This window comes from Plecotus auritus (genome assembly GCF_963455305.1).
Source record: "Plecotus auritus genome assembly, chromosome: 1".
NCBI lineage: Eukaryota > Metazoa > Chordata > Mammalia > Chiroptera > Vespertilionidae > Plecotus > Plecotus auritus.
In genome coordinates, this window is record NC_137770.1 from 3,782,968 (window position 1) to 3,810,106 (window position 27,139).

A 27,139-nucleotide genomic window follows, 5' to 3' on the forward strand; every position below is an offset into this window, starting at 1 on the left:
CTCCCGGAGCGGCCGGGCCCAAGACAGGCCCCCCGCAGGAGGCCAGGCAGCGGCGCCAGAGGGGGACCCCTCCAGCAGGGCACCTCGGAAACATGCAGAATGAAGGCGTGACGAAGGCCACGGGAAGTGTCCAGAAAGCAGATGGACAGACAGGGCCGGGGGGTGGGGGGCGCTGGGAATGGCGGCTTGTGGAGGATGGAGGTATCTTTTCGTTGCTGTTAATCCTCACCTGAGGATCTTTCCCATTGATTTAGAGAGAGAGAGGAAGGGAGAGAGACAGAGAGAGAAACATCGGGCCCGGGATCGAGCCTGCAGCCGAGGTACATGCTCTACCAGAATCGAACCCGGGACCCTTCAGTCGGCAGGCTGATGCTCTATCCACTGAGCCAATCCGCTAGGGCTGATGAGAATATCTTAAAAGTGGACCACGGTTAGAATTTTATGACCTTGTACATCTGCTGAGGTCACACGGGGGGGGGGGGAGGGTGCTTATGGGTGTGCATTGTGTCCCCAGAGGGCCGATAGGGGCCGTGTGCCATCGGCTCTGCCCCTGTCATGAGCGCTCAGTGGCTCCAGCCCAACCCTCTGTCCCTCCCCCACCTGCGAACCCAGCCCTCCCTCCCTCCGCCTGTCCATCATCCAGTCACCCACCCACCAGGGCCAGGCCCCACCATGCTCACCGGCAGCTTCTGAGCACCGCAGGCCCACGCCCACGCCGGGCCAGCTCGGGGATGTCCTGGTCCACACCCCGCCCCCCCGCCACTTCTAGCCTCAACGGGCAGCCAGCATGCCCTCCACCCCCGGCTGCATCCTCCCGGTGCCCTTGGCCTCCTCTGTCCGGAGGGAACGCAGCCCCGGAGCAGCGGGTGGGCAGCTCAGTGGACAAGGCGCCAGGTCCGGGCTGCGGGGCGGGCAGGCACCTCCCATCCTCAGGCCTAGACACGTGGGAGGGGGGACACTCCATGGGGCCCCCTCCCCTCTGCTGAGCAAGGGGACCCCGTCCTGCCCCAAGCAGTGCCTGCCAGCCTGCTCCTCCCAGGGCCCCGGAGCCCTTCTCCCTCCACCCCCACCCCCCACCGAGGCACCACGAATGGCAGAGATGCACCCACAATCACGTTTTTGTTAAAATCACTCTGTTCCAGCCCAGCTGAGCACCCAGCGGGCTGAGCTGGGGAGCAACGGGGCATCGGGGGCTCCAGCCCCGCCTGGCTCCTGTGGTTTTGGGGCAGGTCTGTAACAGGCTGTCTCCAGAGGAATCTGGGTGCCAGGTCACTGGAAAGTAGGTGCAAGCTGAGGTGCCTGGGGATGCGCCAGCAGTACCCCTCCCCGGGTGGGTGCCAGGTGCATGCGGGGGCGGCCCTAGTGTTAGAGCTGGACCACGAGGACCAGGCGTGCGGGCAGTCCAGGGGTGCGAGGCGGGCAGTCCAGGGGTGCCAGGTCGGCAGTCCAGGGGTGCGAGGCGGGCAGTCCAGGGGTGCGAGGTCGGCAGTCCAGAGGTGCGAGGCGGGCAGTCCAGAGGTGCGAGGCGGGCAGTCCAGAGGTGCGAGGCGGGCAGTCCAGGGGTGCGAGGCGGGCAGTCCACAGGGTGCCAGGCGGGCAGTCCAGAAGGTGCCAGGCGGGCAGTCCAGGGGTGCCAGGTCGGCAGTCCAGGGGTGCGAGGCGGGCAGTCCAGGGGTGCGAGGCGGGCAGTCCACAGGGATGCGAGGCGGGCAGTCCACAGGGTGCCAGGCGGGCAGTCCAGGGGTGCGAGGCGGGCAGTCGAGGTGCCAGGCGGTCCCCGCGCCCCCGGCTGGGTAAGGCACGAGCTCCGTTGTCCCGGGCGCAGTCCCAGCCCGGCCCTGGCGCTCCCGGCTCAGCAGCACTCCCGGGCCCCTGAGGCGTGGAGGCCGGCCCGCGGGCCGTCACTTGGCTCTGGGCTTGGGCCTGAGGCCTGTGGGAGGGACAGGAGGACGGTGAGGAGCAGCCTTGCTGGGGCAGCGCCAGGGTGCCCGCGGCTGGGTCCCAGGCCCCAGCTGTCTTTCTGTCGCCACTGCCCCGGGGGCTGGGCTGCGTCCCGGGGTCCCGGCCCTTCCTCCGGCAGCGAGGCTTCCCTGGTGGCAGGCAGGGGCTGGCGCCCACCCATCTGTCTAGGCTGCGTCTCCCCTGCGGGGGTGGGGTCCTGTGTCCCATTCTCCGTGCCTCAGACCCTCGCGGCCACGTCCACGCCCCTCGGTCCCATGCCACCTCCTCCCCAGGGCTCCCTCAGGCACTCTGCCCCGGCCGGACGCCCCCTGCCCCTTCTTCCTCAGCTGGGGCCTGAGGGCCCCGGGCCCCTGCCACCTGCCCCCCCACACCCCCGCCCACCTGTCCCCCTGCCCATCGATGCCCGTGGCACCCTCTGGTCCAGGGGACACGGCCTTGTGCTTGGGAGACACACGGGGGGGGGGGTGGGGGCAGCTCCGTGCTGCCTACAAGTAACTGTGAGGTCACTCAGTAAAGTGGGGGGCGGGGGGGGGCACCAAAAAGGAACCATTTGCTGTATTTTGCAAGTTTGGGCCATTCCAGGGTGAAAGGCTGGGGGTGTTCATTTTAACCTCCTTGCCAATTTCCTGCCAGGTCCAAGTTTTTCCAAATAAAAAGTGGGATTCTGGCCGGGATGGCTCAGTGGTTAAGCGCTGACCTATGAACCAGGAGGCCACGGTTTGCGGGCTCCATCCCCAGTGTGGGGCGTCTCTCTCATCATGGATGTTTCCATCGCTCTCTCCCTCTCCCTTCCTCTCGGACATCAATAAAGACACGTTTTTGTTTTCTGTCAAGTGGGGCTCCTTCCTCCTGCCCTCAGCCACGGGGGTGGTAGGTGGGGAGGCGCAGCTAACTTTTGCACCCGCAGCGGGGCCACGAGGCCGCTCCCTGGCGCCCGCAGGGCCTCACCTCTGCGCCCTGGGCCCCTCGACGGGAGGCGTGTGGGGAACAGACGGCCCTAAGCTCAGGTCGGGAGGGGGCGGGGTTCCCTGCACTGGGGCCCCAGCTGGCCAGGCCAGGACACAGCAGGGACCAGCCCGTCCACGTGGCTGCATGTGAGAGCCTCTCAGGCCCCTGCAAAGCCCCTGCCTGTCAGGAAGGGGGGTGTAAAGGAGGGAGAAGGGGGTCTGGGGAGGCCCCTGCTCTCAGCAGACAAACGGCCTCCAGAAAGGGGGTGCTGCAGACCCCCCTGAGGTGCCTGGCGGCCTGTCCCTGTCCCTCCCTGCCTCCCTGCGGACAGGAGTGGCCAGCACCAGGGCCAAGGAGGGCTGGGTGTGCCCTGCAGACGGACCCAGAGCGAAGGTGTCACCCTGGGGGACACGGCGGCGGGGGAGGGGGGGGCGGTGTCAGTAAAGCCCAGGATTAGGTAGGTTAGGCACAGAGCAACCTCAGCCCGTTCGCCAGGCCCAGGAGGCCCCCGCCCCTCCCCCGCCCAGGAGCCTTGCTCCCGCAGGCACCCAGGTAGGCCCCGTCCACCCGCCCTCGCGAGGCTGCTTGTCCAGCGGGCAGCCGAGGCCGCACCAGCCACAGCAGAGGGACAGCAGCCACACGGCACGGCCCTGCCCTCCCGGGGACGGCGGGGTGATGCCCCCCTCAGGCGGCCCAGGCAGGGGGGGGGGTGGGGTGCTGCTGAGGGGCAAAGCGGGTTAGTGAGAGTGTCTGGGCAGCCGGGCAGGGCCGTCCTCGCCACCAGCGCCACCGCCACGGCCACCAACGCCACCGCCACGGCCACCAGCGTTAGTGCGAGGCAGGCGCGGACCTACCTTACTGGATCACACAGAACCTTTTAGACTTATTATCGTCAGAGTCAGGGGCAACCTCTGCTTTCAAATAAAAGAAACACACTCACCTGCCTGTCCCCCCCCCCCCCCGCCCCCGCCGAGCGCCCTAACGCAGAGCCGGGCTGTGTGGGCACTGAGCTGCGGCGTGGCTGCACCCCCGCCTCCCGCCGGGCAGCCTCCCTGGTGCGGGCGGCGTGGCAGGGCTCAGTGGGTTAGGGTGCAGCGAGCAGGCGGTGCCCCGCACCTGCCCCTCCCGGGGCGGAGGCACCGCTGACCCCTCACCTGCAGGGCTCGGGGGCCTGGGAATCCCCCATCTCGGGGGCAGGGGGACCTGCGGCTGCAGGGAGAGGCCGGGTCCTGGCGTGAATGGATCAGCGGACCCCACGCCGGAGCCCAGAACCCCGTGGACCCACCCGCCCGGTCCTGCTGGGGGACGAGCTGGGGGCCCCACCTTACCTTCCTGAACCCGAGTCGGGCGCTTCTTCCTCCGCCTGCCCGTCCCCTTCGAGGCCCGGCCCTGGGCCCTGGGGAGGGTGCCGGACCCCGAGGAGTCGGCCACCGAGTCCTCGGAGAAGGATCTGTCCAGGGACGTGTCCAGCGCGGAATCTGGGGCGGCGTCCTCCTGGTCCTCGTCCCCGCCGGGCGCTGCGGCGGGAGGGCCGCCTCCTTGGCCCTCTCCTGTGCTGTCAGCTTCGGCCCAGCTGACGCCCCGGGGGGCTGTGGGGGCCTCAGCATCCACGCTCGAGCCCAGGGCCCCAGGGGGCTGCTCACTGGAGAACGGGAGGGGCTCCAGGGCCCGCGCGTCCCCCAGCACCACGGGCCAGGCTGCTGCCGGGGGCTGGGAGCTCAGGGGGTCCTCCGTGGGCAGGACATCGCTGGCATCCACGTACCAGGAGGACCGCCTCTCCTGGGGCCCGGGGCCGGCCTCCTCCGACGGGTCTGCAGGGGGCTTCGGGCTGGGGGCCGTGGCGTCCGTGAGGTCCCAGTCCTGGGACGGCCTGGCTGCCACCACGTCGAGACCAGGCCCGGAGGCCGAGCCGCTGGTGCCGCCCCTGGGGCCTCCTGGGGGGCCGCGGGAGGCCACTGTGGACGGGAGCACGGAGCACGTGTAGGCGGAGGGCAGGGCGTGGCCAGCGTCCTGAGGGCACCCTCCTCGGGAACAGTCTGAGTGTGTGTGTGTGGGGGGCCCCCTCCAGCTCAGCTTCCCTGGTGGCCTCCAAGCCTGGGCCCCACAGGGCAGGCCCGGCCTCGGCGTCCTCAGCCTGTCCACAGGGCATCTGCCCATGGGCCCCCGGGGCTGGGCAAGTGGCCTCTAGCCCCACCTCCCGCCGTCCCCTTCTCAGGGCGGCCAGGGGAAAGGAGGGCTCCCTCGTGAGGTCAGGGAGGGCTTCCCGGAGGAAGGGAGTGCCGGAAGCCACTTCCAGCATGTCATCATTACAAGAGTTTCATCAAAAGGTGGATGGAACTTGGGGGCTCAACAAGGGCTGAGTCACATATGTAATCCCCTGTTGGACTGGCTAAAAGGCACTTCCCCCCAAACCTGAATAGGATGATTGCTGTCAGACGGCTCAGGGCATCTCAATCTACATGTTATTGCCTCCTGTTGGCCAAACACCTGATCAGCTGTAGGCTCTTCCCCAATCTGACAATGCTTCTGTACCCTACCCTTGGAAGTGTATTATCTCCACCCTGCCTTAGGACAAATTGTGTTAATAAAAAGCAGGGGTCCTGAGACAGGAAGAAGTAAGAAGTAAGAACTTAGAATCTTTAGCTCCTTTAGCTGAAGCTCCTCTGACCCCCAATGCCTTTCAAAATTATCTTTCGTCTTTGGATTCTTATTTAATCTACGCACAGCCTTTCTCCAGATTGCTGAACCCTCTGTAATGCTGGGACAAGAACTCCGGCAAGGGAGGTGTGGGCCGAGGGATGGCACAGGCAGGGATGGCGGGAAGCAAGCAGAAGAGGAAGGCGAGGGTCTCACCAGGCGCAGCGTCCCGCGGGGGGCCTGCAGCGGCCGCACGGCTGCCCCCTTCCCCGTCGCCGCGGCCGCGCGCCGTCTTCCGCAGCTGGAAGCCCTTCCTGATGTCGGCCAGCAGCGCGTCGATGACACACACCTCCTCCTGCTTCTTGCCTCCCTTCCTGACTGAGAACCCAGGACCCTCAGGCACCGGCTCGCAGGGCCAGAGCCCCCCGACCCCCGGGGCGGCGCAGACACCACGGCGGTTGGAGGAAGGAGGGCTGTGGCCACACAGCTCAGGCTGTCCCAGCCCCACGCCTGCCCGGCCTCACCAGGCTTCCCGTCCTCGCCCCTCGGCCTCCGCGCCTCCTCCTCCGCCAGCTGCCGCTTCCTCCTCTCGGCCTTGGCCGCCTGCTCCTGCCGGTCCTTGTTCTCCTGCGGGGCAGACACGGAGCCCGTGACCCCCGCCTCCCCATCACCCCACAGGCCCTTCGGCGAGGCCGCAGGGGCGGGGCCCACCTTCAGGGCGCGGAGGAAGAGGTCCCGGAAGGTCTTCATGGTGCTGAACGTGTCCTCCAGGCTCAGCTGCTGGGCGTCCTCGCACAGGTAGTTGGCCAACGCCAGCTTCTTCTGCTCCACGGCCTCGAACACCTGCTCCAGCGCCTGGGAGGCCTCGATGCTGGCCTGGGGGCACGGGCACCACACGGTCAGGGCCTGGGAGGCCCCACAGCAGGTGACCCGCTGGCACAGGGCGGCGGCCCAGGCCCGTGGCTGCGGGAGGGTGAGGGCCAGGCCTGCAGACAGCGGTCCCTGTGCAGGACCGGGGCTCTGGGTGCTGGGCCTGGGGTTCAGGGGGGCTCCTCGCAGGACCCCTTCTGGGACCGGGACCTGCTGCAGGGTCCCCCCCAGGCCTGTCCTCCCCCACCCTCACCGGCCTCGCCCGGCCTCTCCTCTCCCGAAGGCACCCCAGGCGGGGCGGACGCCCAGAGACCACACTCAGCACAGATGGAGGCCTCTCCCCCGGCCGCGCACTTGCCTGCAGGCGCTGGGTGTACTGCTCCCGCACCTCGGGCTCGGAGGCCGCCACCTTCCGCTCCATCTCCAGCAGCCTCTTCAGGTTGCCGCTGGCCTCGGAGCGGATGATCTCAAGGTTGATCCTGAAAGGCCGGGCGGGGTCAGGTGACAGCTGATGTCCGGCCTCGCTGGACAGAGGGGCCCTCGCCCTGCACCCCGAGGCTGCCAGAAGCACGTGGGAGCTCTGGGCCGGCCGGGCGGACAGGTGGTGCGCCGGCCACAGCAGGTGCTGGGCCTGCAGGTGAGGACCAGAGAACCGGCCGCAGCAGGGGGCGCGGAGCTGGGCAGCCCGCTGCCCCCAGAGCTGCCCCTGCAGGCGGTGGGGACCCCACGAATGCACCCCCCTTCCTGGCCCCGTCTGTACAGTGGTGGTGGCAGGGATGCGGGCCGCTCAGGGGTTGAGCTTCGTGAGCCTGGCCTCTCTCAGGCCTCAGTTTCCCTCTAGGTCAGCCGTGGGCAAACTACGGCCCGCGGGCCGGATCCGGCCCGTTCGGCTGTTCTATCCGGTTCTCTTGCTCTCCCCTCCGCTCCTTTACTTTGAATTTATATTAGTTCACACAAACGCTCCATCCATGCTTTTGTTCTGGCCCTCCGGTCCAGTTTAAGAACCCATTGTGGCCCTCGACTCAAAAAGTTTGCCCACCCCTGCTCTAGGTCATGGGGGACAGGTGTGGGGGGCAGCCGTTGCTGGGGGTCCCGGGTGGTGCTACAGCCTGCGACCGGCCTGGTCCAGCCCCTCACTGGTGCGGACGGACGGGCAGGGCCTGGCTGGCGAGCGGCGCGGGGCAGAGGCACCTACCCGGCCGCCTGGGCGGGCTGCTCCAGGTCCCGGGGCAGCTGCAGGAGGTCCGGCTGGCTCTTCTCCACCTCCTGCAACACCGGATCCAGGGAGGTGGCCGTGGCCGCCCGGCCCGGCCCTGGGGAGGCCCGTGCCCAGGCCTCCCACCCTTCCCCTGGGCCTGGACCTCGGGGACCGGAGGAGGGGGTGGGGGAGGCAGGGGCCCAGGTGGGAGGTTCCCGAGCGGGGCTGGGGCTGGGGCTGGGGCAGCGAGGGTGTGGCCCCTCCCGAGGCCCCTCCCGCGCCCACCTCCAGTACGTGGTGCAGCAGCGTCACGCGGCTCTGCTGGGACTTGGTCTCCGTGAGCTTCAGCAGCGTGCTGACCTTGAAGCCGTCGGCGTTCCCCGTGTGGCTGCCCTGGAGGGAGGAGGAGGGAGTGAGTCTCTCTGCCTCCCGGTGGGGTGGGGCGGGGCAGGGTGGGGACGGGGCAGGGTAGGGGTGGGGCAGGGTGGGGATGGGGCAGGGTGGGGCAGGGTAGGGGTGGGGTGGGGCAGGGTAGGGGACGGGGCAGAATAGGGGATGGGGCAGGGTAGGGGTGGGGTGGGGCAGGGTGGGGACGGGGCAGGGGAGGGGACGGGGCAGAATAGGGGATGGGGCAGGGTAGCTGTGGGGTGGGGCAGGGTGGGGACGGGGCAGGGTGGGGCGGGGCAGGGTGGGGATGGGGCAGGGGCAGGGTGGGGTGGGGCAGGGTGGGGATGGGGCAGGGGCAGGGGCAGGGTAGGGGTGGGGATGGGGCAGGGGTGGGGCGGGGCAGGGGAGGGGACGGGGCAGAATAAGGGATGGGGCAGGGTAGGGGTGGGGCAGGGTGGGGACGGGGCAGGGGGCGCAGCGCTCACGTAGTTGAGGAAGTTCCCGATCCTCAGGATCAGGTGGCAGAAGACGGGCAGCTGGCGGCTGGAGAGTAGGCCTGGGGGGCGGGGGAGAAGGGGGGCTCAGGGAGGTTCGGGCTCAGGAGGTGGGTCCCTTAGTGCTTGCCCACCTCCACCTCACAGCCCACAGCCGTGGGGGAGGACGCGGAGCGGAACCTTCCAGAACCTGTGGCTTCCCTGGTTCTCAGCAAACCATCCAGGGCCCGGGGGTGGGGGTGGGGGCCTTCCAGAGGGTGTCCCTTCTGCCCCGTCCCCAAGATGGGCGTCCACTGCTGTGTCCCCGGCAGGAGTGAGCGGCACCCGGGGGCCAGGGCTGCAGCGGTCCCCGCCGACTCCTCACTCAGAGGGCGGTGCGTGCGCAAGTCCGCGTGCACACACCTGTGTCTGCGTGTGAGTCTGCGTGCACACGCATGGACCCGTGCGTGCCCACGTGTACACGCAGAGTTTGCCTCAGAGCCGGGGGGGGGGCGGGTGGTCTGTGACATGAGGAGGCTCAGCACCCACAGGCGCCCTCAGGGGCAGTCTGGATGCTGGGGTGCAGGGGCTGGCGGCCCCGCCTGGGTGGCCCCCCCGGGCTGCGGGCCCACTCACTCTCGCAGGCGCTGAGCATCAGCTGGGCCTTGGGCCGCACCATGTCCAGCACCACGGCCGTGCCCTCGCACAGCAGCATGCACTCCACCCGCAGCTGGTAGCTGGGGGCAGAGCGGGAGGTCAGGGCCCGGCCTGACACACCCCTGCCCCGGCCCCGCAGTCCGCCGGGCACCGAGCTGGGGTCCCGCGCCCGCCCCTGCTCCAGGTCACACTCCGCTGGGCCTCAGCAGGTCTGGGCGGGGCCCAGGAAGGGGCTGTCTGACCAGCACCCTGGGGGCATCCCTCCTCTTAGAATGGCTGGGGTCTCTGAGGGAGGCCACAGGGGCCCTGCCCCCACCCCTCCCGCCTACCCCCCGAGCTGCTGAGCCCTCAGGTCCCCTGGGAGGTCCCATGGCCCGGGTGCAGGAGTGAGGTGGGCACGGGGCGGGGATGGCCCAGCTCACCAGGGGATGCCCAGCAGCAGGAGGTAGAACTGGTCGGCGCTGGCCAGCTTGGCGCGGTCCTCCGTGAAGGAGCGCAGGTTTTCGATCTGCGGTAGGTGGGGGGGGGGAGGCCCACGCGTGGGTGTGGCGGCCAGGGGGGGCGGCCGGCCCCTCCCAGCAGCCCCTGCAGGCGCCGCCCCCTCCCAGCAGCCCCCGCGGGCGCTGCCCCCCCTGACCTCGTGCTTCTCGGGAAGGAGTTTGAGCAGCTGCTTGAGCACCTCCACGTCAAACTTGGCCGTGTTCCCCGCTCGGATCATGGCGGCGACCTCCTCGTTGGAGCTGCAGGGGGAGAGGACGGGCGGGGCCGGGGGGGGGGGGCGGGTTGGAGGTGGAAGAGAGACCCTGCCAGGAAGGCGGGGGCAGCCCTCGGCCCGCGTCACCTCTGGTCACACCGGGGGCTCCTCCCACACCCGTGGGGTCGGGGACACAGAGAAGGTGAGCCCCCCGCCCGCCCGCACCGGAGCACCCTGTGCCTCCCCTCTGGGCGGCTGCTCAGCACCCAGGGGACGGCCTGTGGGCTCCTGCGGGGAGGAACTGGGGGCGGGCAGGGCTCTGGGTCTGCCTCCCCAGGGAGCCTGGACTGGGGTCTCCTGGGCCCCAGCTGGGGCAGCCTGGCTATCACCCCACTGTCTGGCCGGAGCCGGGATGCGCACCGCCCAGGGCGGCCTGCAGAGGGCACTGCTGAGCCCAAGGTGAACAGCGGGGGAGGCGGGGCCCGGCCAGGAGGGGGCGACCCTGAGCTCACCACTTGAACTGCTTCAGGAAGATGTTGAGGTTCAGGCTCTTCTTGGAGTCCAGGAAGGTGATCTGGAAAACAGCCCGCCCGTCAGCTGGTCCCCGAGGGCAGCGGGGGGCAGCGGGGGCACTCCCAGACCCCAGGCCCAGGCCCCACCTCCTTGGGCTCCTTCCTGGCCGGGGCCGCCGCCGGCTCCTTGGGCTTGGCCACGGGGAAGGAGAAGAGCTGCTCGATGCTGGAGAAGTCGGGCTCCACGGCCTCGGCGCCCAGGCTGCCCAGCGAGGCCCACATGGAGCTGTGCTCTGCGGGGGAGGCCCGTCAGCTCCCGCCCCGGCCTCACCCCGGTCCAGGCAGCAGGCAGCCCGACCTCCCGCCGACCTTGGCTGTGACCTCTGAGCCCACAGCACCCTGGCCCCCAGGATGACGAGCACCCAGGGCAGCCCTGAGCAGGGCAGGGCTGGGGTATCAGACGCCCACCGGCTTCAAAGGTGTGTGGGAGGGCAGGGCCGCTCGGCTGACCTCTGACCTGCTCCTGTCCCCGCCCGCCCTGGACCACACGGGGGCCGAGCCCAGAGCAGGGACAGACTGCCCCGGCCCGGGGCCCGGACAGGAGCACCCGTGCCACAAGTACCCTGCTCCCCTGACAGCAGGGCCCCCCCCCTCCCCACCCACCCAGGAGGGAAGCCACCTGTGGGACCCCGGTCCTCACCTTGTGCCACGTGGGACGGCAGCTTCTGCCAGTTCAGCTTCTTCATGCGCAGTGTCGGGGGGGTGACCTGCCGGTGGCTGGGGACCCGGGCGGAGCCCAGGCTGTGGTCCACGTGGGCCACAATGGTCTCCTCCACGCCGCCCACGGCAGGGGGGGCAGCAAAGCCCGGTAGGGGCGGGGGCGGTGGCGGGCACCCCATGCCCGGGGGTGGTGGAGGTGCAGGGGGTAGGGTCCCACTCAGGCCAGGCAATGGGGGGGGTGGAGGGGGAGGTGGGGGTGGGGGGAATGAGGTTGCTGGACCTGGGAGGGGTGGGGGTAGGGGTGGGGGTGGTGGAGGGGGAGGTGGGGGTGGGGGGAATGAGGTCGCTGGACCTGGCAGGGGTGGGGGTAGGGGTGGAGGGGGAGGTGGGGGTGGGGGGAATGAGGTCGCTAGACCTGGCAGGGGTGGGGGGGGAGGTGGGGAAGGGGGAGGGGGCCGGGCCGGGGAGCTGGGGGAGCTGGGTGCCGGCAGGGACGGGGTGGGCTTCTGTGGTTCCAGGGCCGCTGTCTGCTCGCTGCTCGAACTCTGGACGCTGACAGCCCGCAGGCCAGCGAGGGTCCCTGGCTGCTGGCCCTCCACACCTGCCTTTGGGGCGCCCATGTTTTGGGGGGAGCTGCCCTTCTGGCTCTGGCCTAGGTTGGCCTGGACACTCTTGTGGGCCTTGTCCAGGGAGCTCGGGCAGGGCCGCCTCTTGACAGACGCGAGCCGCTCGACCATCTCGTCCAGGGTGCATTCCTGGGCTGCGGTGGGGACCGCTGGGGTCAGAGGGGGCGGGCAGAGGCCGACGGAAAGGCGTGGCCCCCTCCCTCAGGCAGGTCGCAGGTCAGGGGTCAAGGATGGTCACCCCCCCCACGATCTAAGACCCCCGTGTGTGCCCACCAGGCGGGCAGGAAGGCAGCGTGGGCGGGCAGCCGCTCACCGTCGCTGGCCAGGAGCACGGCCCGGTTCACCAGGCGCTCCAGCGCCTCCCAGAGCAGCTGGCTGGGGCGCAGCCCGGGGTCCAGGTGCAGGAGGCCCTGCAGCACGGACAGCAGCTGGGCGGACGCCGGGGAGCGGCTCACCTGGCGGGCAGAGGGGTGCGGTCAGCGGCCACGCCCTCCCGGGGCGGGCTGACCACCCCCGGCCTCGGTTTGCCTGAAGCGTCCCCCTGATGACCGTCTGTGCCTCACAGGGGCCCTGGAGACAAGCCTGCCGCAGGTTCCCGGGAGACCCTTGGGCCGGACGGCTCTCTGGGTGGGGCTGCGCTGTGCATTGTGGGACGTTTAGCAGCATCCCTGCCCACGTGGACAACCCAAAGTCTCCTGTTTCTGGTGGCCACTGGGGACGTGGGCCCTGGTCTGAGAACCACGGCGGCCGCGAAGGACGGCGACCCGCCGGCGAGGCCTCCTGGGTCTGAGGTGCCCTCTGCCCCTCCTGGTGGCAGCCCGCTGGGCCAGGACCACACAGCCTCCTCTGGCAGCCCTGGCCTTGGCCCGCCCCCGGAGCTCTGGCTGCTCCCCGATTGGCTCCAGACCTGCCCCGCTGCGAAGTCATGGAGGGGGACGGGCGGGGGGGGGGGGGGGCCCACCTTGTGGAACAGGGACGCGAAGACCTCCTGGTGGCTGCTCATGTCCACGCCCCCGCACACCTGCAGCAGCTCCTCCTCGTCCTCCGCCTTGGCCTCCTCGAAGGCCTCGAGCTGGATCAGCACGTCGGCGTCCTCCAGGTCCCTGTGGCGGGGGGCCGGGCGGCTGAGCCAGAGCCCCACCAGCCGCCACCCCAGGCAGGGCGAGGGCCGTGGGGCTGGGCGGCAGGGTCAGGGGCAGAGGCTCATGGATGGGAGCTGGGAGGTCAGCAACCAGACCTCACCTGAGGGGGACGGGGGTGGGGGTGGGGGGGGGGGCGCGTCCACTGTGGGGGGTAGGGCTTCCGCCAGAGCAGGGGAGCTCGATTGTTCATTGGGCCCAGGACCTGCCAGTCATCTTAGTCTGGCCAATGAGCTGTGCATTCAGCGGCAGGGCAGGCCCTCTCAGCACCCCAAAGACCTTTCCTGGGGGCCAGTTCAGCACCAGTCACACCAGCCTCCCCTCTTCCTCCTGGGGTCCCCCCACCCAGAGCTGACACCCCGGAGAGTGGTCCGATGAGGCCTCGGATGGAGGTTCTCAGCTCTGTGGGTTCCCAGGTGCCCCGTTAAAATGGAATTTCAGAGAAACTTTGAACGGCCTGGCCGGTGTGGCTCGGTGGCTGAGCGCTGACCTAGGAACCAGGAGGTCACAGTTCGATTCCCGCTCAGGGCACAGGCCCGGGTGGCAGGCTCGATCCCCAGGGTGGGGCGTGCAGGAGGCAGCCGATCCATGATTCTCTCTCTTCACTGATGTTTCTCTCTCCCTCTCCCTTCCTCTCTGACATCAATAAAAATACATATATGAAAAAGAGAGAAACCATGAATGGTTTTTAGCCTAAGTGCGTCCCTGCACCAGCTGGGACATGCTTACACTACAGCCACGCTGTCTGTCTAAAGCCAGTTTAACTGGTGTCCTGTCTGCCTGTGGCAGCCCTAGCTTTAGGGGCAGCTGCCCAGCCCGCAGGGCAGGGGAGGAACGGCTGTGCCAGCCGTGGGCAAACTACGGCCCGCGGGCCAGATCCGGCTGTTCTATCCGGTTCTCTTGCTCTCCCCTCCGCTCCTTTACTTTGAATTTATATTAGTTCACACAAACACTCCATCCATGCTTTTGTTCCGGCCCTCCGGTCCAGTTTAAGAACCCACTGTGGCCCTCGAGTCAAGAAGTTTGCCCACCCCTGGGCTGGGCTCTTACTGGGCCCCGGGCCCCCCGCCCCCCTGGAGGCGCTGCCTGGCAGCCAGGGGGTGGCAGGGCAGGAGCAGGAGCCGGGGACTCACCGAAGCCGTGTCAGGACATCCAGCAGCTGCAGCCCTGAGGAGGGACGGCGGGTCAGCGGCCCCCCCTCCAGTCACTGTACCTCGGACGCCCTCCCTGGGCCCCTCCCGACACCCCGAGCGCCAGCGTGGAGTGGGAGGGTCCCCGCCACTCCCACAGGGCGCCCCGGGCAGGAAGCTCAGAGGGAGACTTCTCGGGGGACACTCGGTGGTGACTGTCCAGTGGTCCCTGTCACCACTGGACCGGGGTCAGGACCCCACCTCCCACCGAGAGCCTCCGGGCTAAGGTCCGGGGTCCCGAGGCCCCTGTCCATGAAGGGAGCAGCTGGGGGGGGTCAGGCTGCTTCCAGGGCCCGAAATGGAGCCTTCCTCAGGGGCCCAGTGGGGGGTCGGGGAGCAGGGGGCTTCTCCCGGGGCGCAGCGCAGGGGGCTGACCGATGAACTCGCCGCGCAGCTGGGTGCGGGCGCGGAGGTCCTCGGGGCCCAAGATGATGGCGTTCACCACGCTGAGCAGGGTGGCCACGTAGGGGAGGTTGTCGCTGCCGGACAGCTCCGTCATGATGACGCTGAAGCGGTACTGCTGGCTGCACACCGTCTGCGGGGGGGCGGGGGGTTCAGCCTGCGCCCAGGCCCTGTCCCAGCCCCGCCCGCCCGCTCCTCACCTTGTAGTGGTCCAGGGCGTCCAGGGCCAGGGCGTGGCCCTCCGGCGAGTAGATGCACAGGGCGGCCAGCAGCTCAAACACCTGCTTCTTGACCATCACGTTGGATGTGTCCAGAGCTGCCGAGGGCCGGAGGCAGGGGGGGGGGGGAAGGGGGCGTCTCAGTGGGGGACCCAGGCCTCCCCCTCAGCTCTTCCCCCACCTGTGCCTGCCTCCGCCCAGAACTGCCACACTTCAGCCAGGAACGCGGGGCAGCAGGCAAACACCAGGGGGCGCTCTGCACCCACCCACCGCCCACAGGGTCTTCTCCAAACTCTACCACCTGCCTCCCGCCTCATCCCGAGCCTGGAAAGTTCCGGGGTGCCCCTCGCCTGGCCCCGCTGAGCACATGTCACAGAGGACTCTACATGCAGACGGGCATGGCCAGGCCTGGACGGGGTCAGACAAGAATGAAGTGACCACTATCTCACTCACCCACTCAGGCACCCGCCCGCCGCTGCCCCCCGGAGCCCCAAGCAGGAGGGACTCGGTCACTCCCACGGACAGCAGGTCGGCGGGGGGGGGGGGGGGGGGGCGCCAGGGACACAGTGACCTCGGGGTCTCCCGAGGCTGAGGTCGGCCTCTGAGACTAACGAGGAGGTGACAGTGAGCTGGGACTCACAGGGGAGCAGGACTGTGCAGACGCAAGCAGAGAGCAGCCTGCTGTGGAGGTGGGGCCCCAGTCAAGAAACCCCTGAGTGCAGGGGGCCGGGGGGGGGGGTGTGGACGATGCCGTCAGCAGGTGCCAGCCAGACCAGAAGGGCTCGGGGGGCTAGGGTCGGGGCTCGGAGCCAGGTGGAGTGCAGTCACTCGGGTGGACTCTTGTTTTTGACCCGTGACTCCAGCTGCCACCGTGTGGACGGGGCCTGGAGGCTCAACACCAGGGAGCCGGGGGGGCGCGGGGGAGTGGAGCCTGAACCAGCAACAGGCTGGGTGGAGAATTGGGGCAAAGCCATAAAACAGAGGGGGCAACGAGGTGCAGCTGGTGGAGGGACCAGGGCTCCAAGGTGACCTGGCTGGGGTGGGGGTGGGGGTGGGGGTCTCAGGCTTGGGGCAAACAGGGAAACGGGCGCCTCCTCCAGGAAGCCCTCCCTGCCTGCCCAGCCCCGCTGTCTCCCCCTGTGCGCCTAGCCCTCCCGCCACCGGGCATGGCCGCGGAGCCTCACACTGAGCAGCTCAGGGCTGCCTTTCCGTCCGAGGCCCGCCGCCCTCGGGCGCCCAGCACGGCTCACCCTGGGAGAGCTGGCGCACGTAGGCCTGGTTGCTGAGGATGTACTCGATGCCCTGCTGCGAGTTCATGACGGCGCGCACGCAGCTGACGCAGGTGAGCTGCAGCAGGGCGTCGGAGATGCGGGCCACGCCGCGGCCCGACAGGCGCGCCAGGGCCTCGAGCAGCAGGTCCAGGCCGCTCTGCTCCAGGAACTGCACCATCCAGCCGCCGTCGCTGCCCTCCAGCCGCTTGCGCAGGCCCGAGTAGTTGACCACCGAGGGCATCTGCAGCAGCCGGATGCAGAGCTCGGGGTCCGCGTTCTCCAGGTTGGCCTCCGTGGGGTCCGCGTCCTGAGGCCCCAGCTTCTCCTTCAGCGCCGCCCACTTGCGCTGCGCGCCCTCCTTCACCGACATCTTGCCGAACTGCGGGGCCAGAGGGCGGGGGATAGGGGGGTCAGCCAGGGCCCAGCCAGGGCGGCGTCCTCCGCCTGGTACCCCCACCCACCCAACGGGTTCCAGTGCTTCCCGGTGGCACCCCACAGCACACGGTGCAGGCTCCCCGTGCCCGGCGCTCCTGCACCCACTCCTGACTGAGTCGCCCCAGTAACCAGAGGCCGCAGCACTGCCCTGCTGCGTGCACCTCGACCTCACAACCACCCCAGGCTGCACCCCACGGACCGGTGGGACAAGGCAGCCAGCATGCGGTGTCTGGAACGCCCTTATCTCCCCAGGGTGCGGCCCCTGGCACCCCAGGCTGCCCCAAGCGCATGAGCGGGCCTGGGGGGCCGCCTCGAGGGGCATGCACAACGCCCATCCGGTTCTGGGCAAGACCAGGGCCCCGCGGGGAGCAGCCCTGCCAGGTCCTAGTTCTGCAGGCCTGTGTGCCACCTGCGTGCGGGTGGAGGACCGGGCGCCCCAGGCCCTCTGCTCGCGGAGGTCACCCGGATCCGTGTGACCCAGCCCAGAATGTCCCCCCAGCACATGCCTCTGTGTGATCGCCACCACCCCGCCCCCTCCCTGGCACCCTTGGCAGCGACGCTGTCCTCAGCCACAGCCCCTGGGGACTGGCCCCGAAGGGCAGGGGCGGCCCACGCTCTCCTGCAGCCATGTATGGCTCGCGTCTTATATTTAGCGGCTGAGAAGGGCCGTGTGGAGCCGCTGGGAGAAGCCCGAGGGACGGCACTGCCCACCCCCAGCCCTCAGCCTCCCACCACCCTGAGGCAGGAGTGTACTCCCCACTCTACAGGAGGGGGGGGGCACCCACAGAAGCCAGGCCATGTGCCCTCCGCCCCAGAGCTGGAAATGGCAGAGCCAAATGAGCCCGGACCCCAGGGGGCCCTGGAGCCGCGGGGCCTCGCCGGCTCTACAGCGGCTGCACCGGGGAGAGGGGAGAGCGGGGGCCGTCCGAGGTCAGGCAGGGCACCGAGGCTGAGCCGGGACGAGAGCCCAGCTGCCTGCCCCTCCTGGAGGCCCCGCGCCCTCTGCCTGGGTGTGTGGGGGGGTGTCCTCCCTCGGGCTCCGGTAACCCACCCCGGGGCCTGCTGGGAGCACGGAGCACGGAGCACCGCCTGCGGGCCCGGCATCTCAGCAGTCCCTCCTGTTTGCTGTGGGTCTTCCCAGGAGGCAGCCCCGCCTCCTCCCCCCCGGCCAACTGCCCTTCGGGACCCCCGGGGTCCGCCCGCAAGGCGGCCTGGCTGACCTGTGTGGGCGCCCAGCTCTGGCCCGTGCTGACAGACTTTGGCCAAGTCCCTGCCCCATCGGAGCCTCCGTTTCCGCCCCTGCACCTCCGGCACACCAGCCCGCTGGAAGCATCCGACAGGCAGCAAAGGGGGTGTTGGGGTGCTCACAACACCCCCTCCTAGGCCCAGCCCTCTTGGCCCCGCACCGTCCACTCACCCAGATGCGCAAGACCTTCCGGCTGCCTCTGCCCACCCATGCCAGGCCCGGCCGCGGGCTGCCCCGCACGCACTCCTGGCTCCTCATGGCCGCAGCCCGGGTCCCCCCGGCGGCCTCAGCACTGTGAGGCGCACGGCAGACGGGCCCCAGCGTGCACAGGGCCACCCCCTGGGGTGCTGCTGTTTAAAGAGGCGCCCAACACTGGCCCTCCCCTCCTGGCTCCCATTGGCCCGAGTCCCTGCTTCTTTGGCACAGGCTGAGCGGACAGAACTCTCCCAGGCCAGGCTTCTGGCCTCCCAGCTGACCTGCGTGGCCAAGAGCCCCTGGATGCAGGAAAGCTGGACAGCCAGTGTCGCCTGGACCCCCCCGGCCCTGCCCAGTGCCCCTGTCCCCGGCCATGGCTCACTCCCCGGAAAGACCCCACTTAGGGGGTCCCTTTGGTCTGCGGGGGGCGGGGGGGGGAGGTGACCGATCCCATCGGCCCACGAAGACCCTCTGCTCTGCGTCCTGGAGCCGCTTGCACAGCTGGCCAAGCCCATTGGACACCGGGGGGCGGGGAGCGAGCGTGCGCTGGGCTCCGCTGGCCAGGGGGTGGTGTGGACGGTGTCCAGACAGGTCAGTGAGCTCCCGGGGACCCCAGGTGGGAGGGGGCAGCCTTTCTCCCACCGGGATGCCCACCGGCAGGTCCCGGGCAGAGCACGCCTCCCTAGAAGCATCCGCCGGTTTCCAGGAGGAGAGACTGAGCTGGAGATGGACGAGGCCAGGCCACATACAGAGATAGTGCTCTGACCGGCAGCCCGCCAGGAAGCCGCCTCCATCGGCAGGAACCAGCCCAGGAAGCAGCGCTCCAGGGGGCCTGCAGGAAGTCAGACCTCCGGCTCCAGGGGCAACACCCTGGCTGATGGGTAACTGATGGGGCTTCTGGAGTTCTGCCCCCTCTTCCAGCTCAGGACCCACCAGGGACAGCCAAATGTGCTCCCCAAACTGTCACACAGGGCACCCCAGCCCCGTCAGGGCACCCCTCTGGTTTCTATATTTTAACCTATCCACATGTATAATGTAATGTGTACATGTATTACATGCATGTTATTGCACGTACACAGTAACAATGAACAAACACACACACAATAATACTACAGAGCCCCCTCCCGCCCCTGCCTGCCCTGGAGGCCGACTCCAGCAGCTGGGCATCTGGGTGGCAGGGGGCACGGGCTGAGCGGGCAGAGCTGAGCTGGCCCAGGCCAAGCCTCCGGGTGGGGGGTGGGCGGGGCGGGGAGCTGAACCAGCCCAGGCCTTGCACCCTAAGGAACTGCTGGTGCCGCTCTGGAGGTGGGGGACGCCCTCCCTGACAACGCCCGGCCCTGGGAGGCGGCTCCTTGGAGGAGGGCTCACTGGCGAGGCCCCGGAAGGGACAACTCGCTCTCCCTCTGCAAACAGACAGCAAGTGTCCCCGAGGGTGTTCGGTGGAGAAGCTGGACCGGGTGGGCGAGGGTGCTCAGTGCTGCGACAGGTCTGCGGACGCTGGGCCTCCACCCTCTTCCCCCGCCCGGCCCGGCCCTGCCCGCGGGCTGTGTCCGGCTCCCAGCTGGGCCTGGCGCCCGGACGGCGGGCCTCCGGGACTTTCCCGGCTCCCTCTCACGCGGCGGGGCGTGGCCTCCCGCGGGGAGGGGCGGGGCCTCCCGCGGGGCGGGGCCCAGCTCAGGAATGCGCGCCGTTCTCAGGGCTCCCGCGGGGCGGGGCGGGGCCTGCGCAGGAATTCACATTCACGAGCCTTTGGCGGCCCGCACGCCTGGCTGAAGCAAGTGGAGCTGGGCCATCGGGGCTCCCAGCACCCCGAGGGGCAGGCCCGCTGGCAGGTCAGGGGCGCTGCAGGGCCCCCTCTTGCCCGCTAGGCTGGGCACCCCGCCCCCTGCACCCGTGGAACTTCGGGGGAACGTTGTAGATGGAGCCTGTGAGGCTGAGCTGAGTGGGACGGCTCCCCTTTTTCTACCAATAACGTGGGGTCACCCCTGGGCGGGGCGGGAGGGCTCCTGAAGGTAGGGCCTCCCTCCGAGCCGTGCTGGGTCACCCGCAGTCCTGAGGCCGGGCCGAGTGCCCCAGAATGAGACAGAGGCTGAGCCTGGAGGAGACCGGACAGGACACTTGGCCGCCTCCGGGGACACAGGCTGGCGCGGCGATCCCGGCACCTCCGTCTGGGCGCCCACATGCCTGGGCAGCTGCGGGGACTCCCAGGAGGCCAGAGGGCGCCGCCCTGCCTGGTGGTTGTCTGTCAAGCTGGGTGTGTGTGTGGGGGGGGGGGGGGCGGGGAGAGACAGGGTCAAAGCTGGGCCCCCCAGACTTCAGAGACCTGCTACTCCGTCTGTGCTGTGCAGATGGAGAAACTGAGCCATGGGGTGAGCCTCTGAGGCTGGCATGGGGCACGGAGCTGTGTCCTGGGCACAGGCCTACCTCGCTGTGGGCAGCCTGGTGGGATGGGGAAGCCGCCGAGGGGCCAGAGGTGGGCCCCTTGGGAAGGGGGTGTTGTCTCTGTTCCTGGATCCCTGCCAGTGTTGGCAGAGGGGCTCAGGGGACCAGGGCGGGGGGTGGGGGGGGCAGGGCTGGCTGGGGCCATGGGCACCGGTGAGGGAGGGGGCTGCCGGGGTGGGAGGCAGCTTCAGGGGTGGCCCTGCCAGCGCGCTCACAGGACTGGGTGCCTCTAGGCCCTGGGCCCGCGGGCGGGTGCAGCGCGAACCTGTCTTCCCCCGGGGTGGGCGGGCAGATGGCAGGCGCGGGAATTCCGGAACGGGGAGCAGGGGCTGCCACTCTATTTTTAGCTCCTCCAGGAACCCAAATTTTTCCACTGCCTGGCAACCCTTGGATTTCGTTCCTGGAAGCTCTTGGCGCTCGGGGGCAGCCCGGGCCCCGAGGCTGAGACGGCCTCACCACAACCCCGTGTCTCTCCTCCCACCATCCCGGCTCCTGAGCCTCAGCACCCGTGTCATCTCCCCGACCAGGCCTGAGCCCTGGCGAGCCCTCACTGACCCGTGGGTCACCTGAGAGGCTCATCCCAGGTGGAGGTGGTGGGCGCAGTGCCCAGTTACCACGGAGATGCCAGTTACCACGGAGATGAGGAGCAGGGCACGAGCTGGGCACCACACGTGGGGACTAGGACATGTCACACACACACACACACACTAACCGAGGTTGCATCGGGTGAATATGGTCGCTTTCAGAATTAGAACGAGAGAGAAGACAGAGCTAAGAGGACCCACACATCTCCGGAGCGGCTGCCCCAGCTCAGGGAGGAGCCAGGAGCGGGGGTCTCCATGGCACAGACAGGAAGCCGGGCAGGGGGAGGGGCTGGCGGGGCTGAGAGCTGAGGGATGAGCCAGGCCAGGGCTTGGCCCCCTGTGACCCCCAGGATCTGGGAGCAGGTCAGACACGCTGTGGCCAGGCCTGGCCCAGCCACGTCCTCCATGCACCCCACCCGCCTGGGTTAGGGGAGAAGAAGCTGGAAGGCACAGAGGTGGGCAAAGGACTTGGGCAAACGAGAAACAGCACTGGAGGGGGTGGGCGGCGCCGCCTCGGGCCTGCCCCGTGCAGGGGTCCTCCTGGTGCAGCCCTAGAGGGGGCGCTGCTTCCTGGGAACGGGCTGGGAGCGCCCCCATCCCCCGCGGCTGACCAAGCCCTGCAGCGGGAGGACAGGAAGGGTGGAGGCGCCTTCGCCAGGAAGCTCGGCTTTCGCTTCCACCTGCGCTGAGGGCTGGCAGCGACCTCTGCCCTCGCCTCCCGCTGTCACCCGCGGGGGCCCGGGCCTCCCCAGCTGCACAGGAACAGGGCAGGGGCGAGTTCCTAAGGGCCTGGCACCTCCAACGCCCTGGGGGCAGAGCCTGGCAGCCCCAGCCTGGGGCGCGGCACGGGCCCAAGGATGGCAGTGCCCGCTGGCCCCGCGTGGCTGAGTCAGTTCCGACAGCGGACACTGGAGGGAGTGATGTGTGCAGACCCGTGGTCCGGGGCGGGCAGGGCGAGGGCCTGGCGGGCCCACAGTGGTCAGCGTTTGACCCGACCACAGCTTCCCCCACTGGCTCCGAGGGCGCAGGGAGGACGCTGCTGGGTCCCCTCCCCCAGAGCAGAGGCAGCTCTGCAGCGCCTCGCCCAGGAGCCCAGCATCCCTCCTGGTCCCCCTAGCCCTCAGAAAAGGCCGCTCCCGGCCCCGAGGACTCAGTGCCCAGGGAGAAGGGACTGGCCGAGACAGGCTCTGAGGTGTGTGCGCTCTAGGCCTCCGGGTGCCAGGGTGGAGCTCCAGGCTGTGTCCCAGCTCCAGGCTGCCTGCCCCCAGCCGGTCCCGTGTCCCAGCTCCAGGCTGCCTGCCCCCAGCCGGTCCTGTGTCCCAGCTCCAGGCTGCCTGCCCCCAGCCGGTCCTGTGTCCCAGCTCCAGGCTGTGTCCCAGCTCCAGGCTGCCTGCCCCCAGCCGGTCCTGTGTCCCAGCTCCAGGCTGTGTCCCAGCTCCAGGCTGCCTGCCCCCAGCCGGTCCTGTGTCCCAGCTCCAGGCTGCCTGCCCCCAGCCGGTCCTGTGTCCCAGCTCCAGGCTGTGTCCCAGCTCCAGGCTGCCTGCCCCCAGCCGGTCCTGTGTCCCAGCTCCAGGCTGTGTCCCAGCTCCAGGCTGCCTGCCCCCAGCCGGTCCTGTGTCCCAGCTCCAGGCTGCCTGCCCCCAGCCGGTCCCGTGTCCCAGCTCCAGGCTGCCTGCCCCCAGCCGGTCCTGTGTCCCAGCTCCAGGCTGCCTGCCCCCAGCCGGTCCTGTGTCCCAGCTCCAGGCTGTGTCCCAGCTCCAGGCTGCCTGCCCCCAGCCGGTCCTGTGTCCCAGCTCCAGGCTGCCTGCCCCCAGCCGGTCCTGTGTCCCAGCTCCAGGCTGCCTGCCCCCAGCCGGTCCCGTGTCCCAGCTCCAGGCTGCCTGCCCCCAGCCGGTCCTGTGTCCCAGCTCCAGGCTGTGTCCCAGCTCCAGGCTGCCTGCCCCCAGCCGGTCCCGTGTCCCAGCTCCTTGCTGCCTGCCCCCAGCCGGTCCCATGTCCCAGCTCCAGGCTGTGTCCCAGCTCCAGGCTGCCTGCCCCCAGCCGGTCCCGTGTCCCAGCTCCAGGCTGCCTGCCCCCAGCCGGCCCTGTGTCCCAGCTCCAGGCTGTGTCCCAGCTCCAGGCTGCCTGCCCCCAGCTGGTCCCGTGTCCCAGCTCCAGGCTGCCTGCCCCCAGCCGGCCCCGTGTCCCAGCTCCAGGCTGCCTGCCCCCGGGCAGAGAAAACAAAGCAGCAGATTGAAGGGGAGGAGGGCCTCGGCCGCACAACCTGGCACTGCCAGGGGCTGTGGTCAGGGCCGGCCCGGCAGGGGGCAGGCAGCTCAGATTCTGGGTCAGACCGGGCTCTGCGGGCCCCGATCCCATCCTCCAAGGGGCATGAGCATGTGGATGCTGACCCCACCCCGCCCCACCCCCAGGCTGCTGGGCCCACGTGGGCAGCGCCAGGAGCCTGACCCAACCGGGCCAGCAAGGTCCTCAGCATCTGGCTCTGAATGCGGGTGGCATTCCTTGCTGGGTGCCCGGCGGGGGCGGGGGGGAGGGGAAATGCGGGGGGGCAGGCCCCTTCCAGACGCACTTTCCTCATCTGTAAAATGGTCACGAGGGTCTACTCCAGGGAGCCTGAGTCGGTCGCGCCCGTATCACCAGCACGGCCCCTCCCTGGCTGCTCCCACACCTCCTCTCCGAGGGGACCCCCTGGGTCCCACGTGGGGGTGTCTGTTCTGGCCGACCTACCATGCCATCGCTCTGCACCGCCCCCCCCCCAGGTGGGGCAGCCTAGCAGTACCAGATGGGCAGGGTGCCCTCAAAGTGGCAGGGTTCCATCTGAGCACCGGGCTCCCTTCCCCGCTGATCAGGGCTGTGCGCTGGGGAGCAGCCGCCCCCACCGGGGGGGGGGGGGGGGGGGGGGGAGGAGCAGATGTCTGCCTCTGCTGCTGTGCGCGGGCGGCCGGGAGCTGTGCTTGGAGCAAAAGCAGGACGGGACGTGGATGGCGGGGGAGGCAGGCTGCACGCCGAGGCCACATCCGGGGAGCGGGGACCGGGGGACCGGGCACAGATGGGGAGGTGGAGGCTGCTCACACGCGGGCAGGGGCCCACCAACACTTGGCAAAGGCCAAGATCAAGTCCAGGGACGGGCGGACCCTGCCCCACGGGCCAGGTCTGCGGGGACTCCCTGTGTGTGTGTAGGGGGGGCGGGCACTGGCTGGGCACAGCTGAGGGGCTGGCCTCCGCCCACAGCAGCCGAGGGCAGGCTCGGGGCCGTGCAGGGACACCTGGCCGCCTGGCCCTCCCCTCGGACCCCGTGCCCTTGGTGAGCCTCCGCACTGGGCTCCATGTGAGGCACTCAGCGGCGCCAACTGGAAAATGAGAACTGCCCTGACCGGTGTGGCTCAGTGGATAGAGCGTCGGCCTGCGGACTGAAGGGTCCCAGGTTCGATTCCGGTCAAGGGCATGTACCTGGGTTGCGGGCACGTCCCCAGTGGGAGGTGTGCAGGAGGCAGCTGATGGGTGTTTCTCTCTCATCGATGTTTCTAACTCTCTATCCCTCTCTCTTCCTCTCTGTAAAAAATCAGTAAAATATATTTAAAAAGAAAAAAAAAAAGAAAATGGGAAGTCTGCCCCCTCCCCTCTCCTGAGGCCTTCCTTCCACAGCCCTGGCCTCCCGGGAGCCTCGGCCTCCCTGTGGGCTCAGCTGGGCCCAGCCTCACGGGAGCTGTTGACCCTCAGCCCACCCTCCTTCCACCGGGGCCCGGGCACCACAGTGGGGACGAGGGGCGGGGGGCAGCCGGGCTCTAGGGGCTCCGCCCCAGCCGGCCAAGCGCCTTCTGCCTGCCAGTGTGGTGTACACCACCCTCCAGCCCAGCTGCGAAGGCTATGCACACAGTAGGGGCTTTATACACGCCTCTTGCAAGACGGCGGCACTGATTCTGTAACCCGGCCCCCCCAGGTCACAGGTCACCCGTGAAACGTGACCGTCACCATAACCGACCCTTGGCGGCGGGCAGGCGTGAGGGCGGGGGCCGGGGCAGACTGGCGGCAGGTCCGTTCAGCTCGGGCCCCCGCTCGGGGCGCCGGGTGCGAATGCCGATGTGGACAGACCAGGCTCGGGGCTGAGGTGCGCCGGGCAGAGGGGCCGGAGCAGCTCCTTGAATCACGCCTCGGAGGCGGAGGTGCTGAGAGGACCAGCTGTGCCCCCCCCCCCGCCGGGGACAGGCCCTCCTGCCCCCTCCCTGCCTGGCGGGGGAGGCAGGTGCGGTCACCAGGAGCTCCCCTCACCGCGTGGCCTCTGGGCTGGCAGCGGGGACGGCCATGCCCACAGACCCTGCGGCCTCAGGCTGCCCGGCGTCCGGAGGGGGCCTGGCAGGACCCCCCTTACGGGATGAGGCTGGCGGGAGTGGGGCTCCCTAACAGGAAGCCGCCGGGTCGATGCTGTTCCCACCTCGGGGGGCGGGGAGCTCACCCCCTCCCATGCACTCCCTCCTGCACAAAGGGATGAAGCCAGCCTGTTCAGCCTGGACATGGGGTCCCCAGGCCTGGCTCCACCCCCTGGGGACGGCCCTGCACACTGGCTCCTGCTTGGCCCCAACCCCCCCCCGCACCCCCCACCCCCCGCCCTCCTGGCCTGTCTCCCCCAGACACACTCCTGACCACCGTCCTGAAACAGACGTAAGCGTGCCCTCCACAATGCACTGTGTCCACGGGGCCTTGAACCAGGCAACGATTAGACGCCTGCTGTGTGCCACACTGCGGTGGGGGGAGGGGCCGGGCAGCGGACAGTCAGGCCTCACCCGTCTTCCCGATCCTCCCCTGGGCACCCTCAAAAGTCAGGGACTGAGTCCACCTCCAGGTCCGGACCCAGGCCACTGGCCCGGAGAGGGACCCCCGCCCCAGGCTGGCTGCATGGCGCCCTGCACCCACAGACGGCACCCGCCCCCACAGGCAGCACCCACCCCCATAGGCAGCACCCACAGGCGCGCCCCAGTTATGTGCACCCCTCCCGCAGCTCTCCCAGCTAACTTGCACCCTGGAACACGGGTGCTCTCTGATGGAAGGCGAAGTCTATTAAGTCTATTTAAGGCGGGAGCTTCCAGGTCCCGGAGGAGCTGGTGTGTGCAGGTAGCTTCCCAGCTGAGGTGACAGCCCATCAGCACCTCCACAGAGGGCCCCCCGCGGTGAGGGCCCGGGGGAGGGGGGGGCGGGGAGGCAGACAGGCTTCCTGGGTGGGGGCAGGAAGGCAGCCACCTGCCCACCTCAGTCCCCTACCCCAGCACCACCCCTCGTGCCTGGGGCCCTCATGACCGACAGCCCCGAGCAGGGGGCTTGCAGGGAGCGGGTGGGAGGGCAGGGCCTGGTCAGCGGTCGGTCGGTCGGGGACACCTACTGCACCGACTGCTGACCTGTGGGGGGTGGGGACAGGGAGACGCCTCAGACCCAGACCCCCAGTCCTCACCACCGGGGCCGCTCCCTAAAGGCCCCCCGCTGGCCCTGTGCGGGCACGGGCTCTGAGTCCCTGCCTCCTCCCCTGCAGGGCCCCAGGGAGGAGGGCCCCGCCTGAGCCACTGACCCCAAAACTGAGGCAAGCGTCCCGGCCAGGTCCCACTGCCAGAGGAAGCAGGGGGCGGGGCAGGCTGGAAGGAACTCGGGGTGCCCTCCTTTCTGCCACTCTGGCCCCTGGCGGGTTGGTTTGGGGCAATAGGCTGGGGTCACAGCCTCCCCCGATCGGCGGTCACCCCAGCTTTACTCCTGAGGTCCAGTCCCTCCTGGTTGCCTCAGCAAGGGGGGCGGGGAAGGGGCTGGGGAGCAAAGGCCAGCCTGTCACCTCGCCTCCCAGCCCCTCCCAGGAGCCTGCTCCCCAGGCACCTGTGGGGGCGCCCACCTGCTCCAGCCGCCACAGACCCAGCACAGGCCAGGGGGACCCCAGGCTGCGCGCCTCGCGGGGCCAGAGGGCGGCGAACCCCCAGTTGAAGTTTATTTTCCCAACTGCGGCTGATTCACGGTCAGGATGTGGCGGCCGCGAGGCGGGGAAATGGTGCGGCACCGGGCGGAGTCCCAGCCCAGCCCGGCGACCCCTGACCCCGCCACCCGCGGGCGGCGCGCTTTGGGGGCGTACGGAGCGCACGCGTCGCTGGTCCCACCCCGTCCCACAGCCCCAGGCACCCTCCCCTCCAGGACTCAGTCTCCCCCACCCCGGCTCCTGGGGGCCCAGAGGGCGCGAACTTACTGGGCGGGGGCGGCGGCCAGGGGTTCGGGGTGCGGCCGAGCTCAGTCCGATGGGGCGGGGGCTGCGGACGGCGGCCCCCCGCGGGCTCCGCACGGTTCGGCTCGGCCGGTTCGGCGCGG

General features: G+C 69.6%; 1 protein-coding gene across 2 annotated transcripts; it reads right to left on the reverse strand.

The window, feature by feature from the left end:
• Positions 1–1,112: 1,112 nt before the first annotated feature.
• Positions 1,113–27,139, reverse strand: INF2 (inverted formin 2). Of its 2 annotated transcripts, XM_080658441.1 has the most exons (23): positions 27,021–27,139; positions 15,884–16,283; positions 14,616–14,731; positions 14,389–14,548; positions 13,957–13,990; positions 12,646–12,787; positions 11,998–12,139; positions 11,039–11,818; positions 10,486–10,631; positions 10,339–10,400; positions 9,770–9,872; positions 9,555–9,640; positions 9,112–9,212; positions 8,488–8,558; positions 7,901–8,008; positions 7,613–7,683; positions 6,776–6,896; positions 6,259–6,423; positions 6,072–6,174; positions 5,764–5,925; positions 4,239–4,865; positions 3,765–3,821; positions 1,113–1,930 (listed from the first exon to the last, which is right to left on the reverse strand). In XM_080658441.1, the coding sequence occupies exons 2-22, from the start codon at positions 16,272–16,274 to the stop codon at positions 3,766–3,768; spliced, it is 3,747 nt and encodes a 1,248-aa protein (XP_080514567.1). In that variant the 5' UTR covers positions 16,275–16,283; positions 27,021–27,139; the 3' UTR covers positions 1,113–1,930; position 3,765. The 2 variants fall into 2 exon arrangements, with proteins under 2 accessions (XP_080514567.1, XP_080514568.1); XM_080658442.1 differs by lacking the exon at positions 3,765–3,821 and having other exon boundaries at positions 1,131–1,930.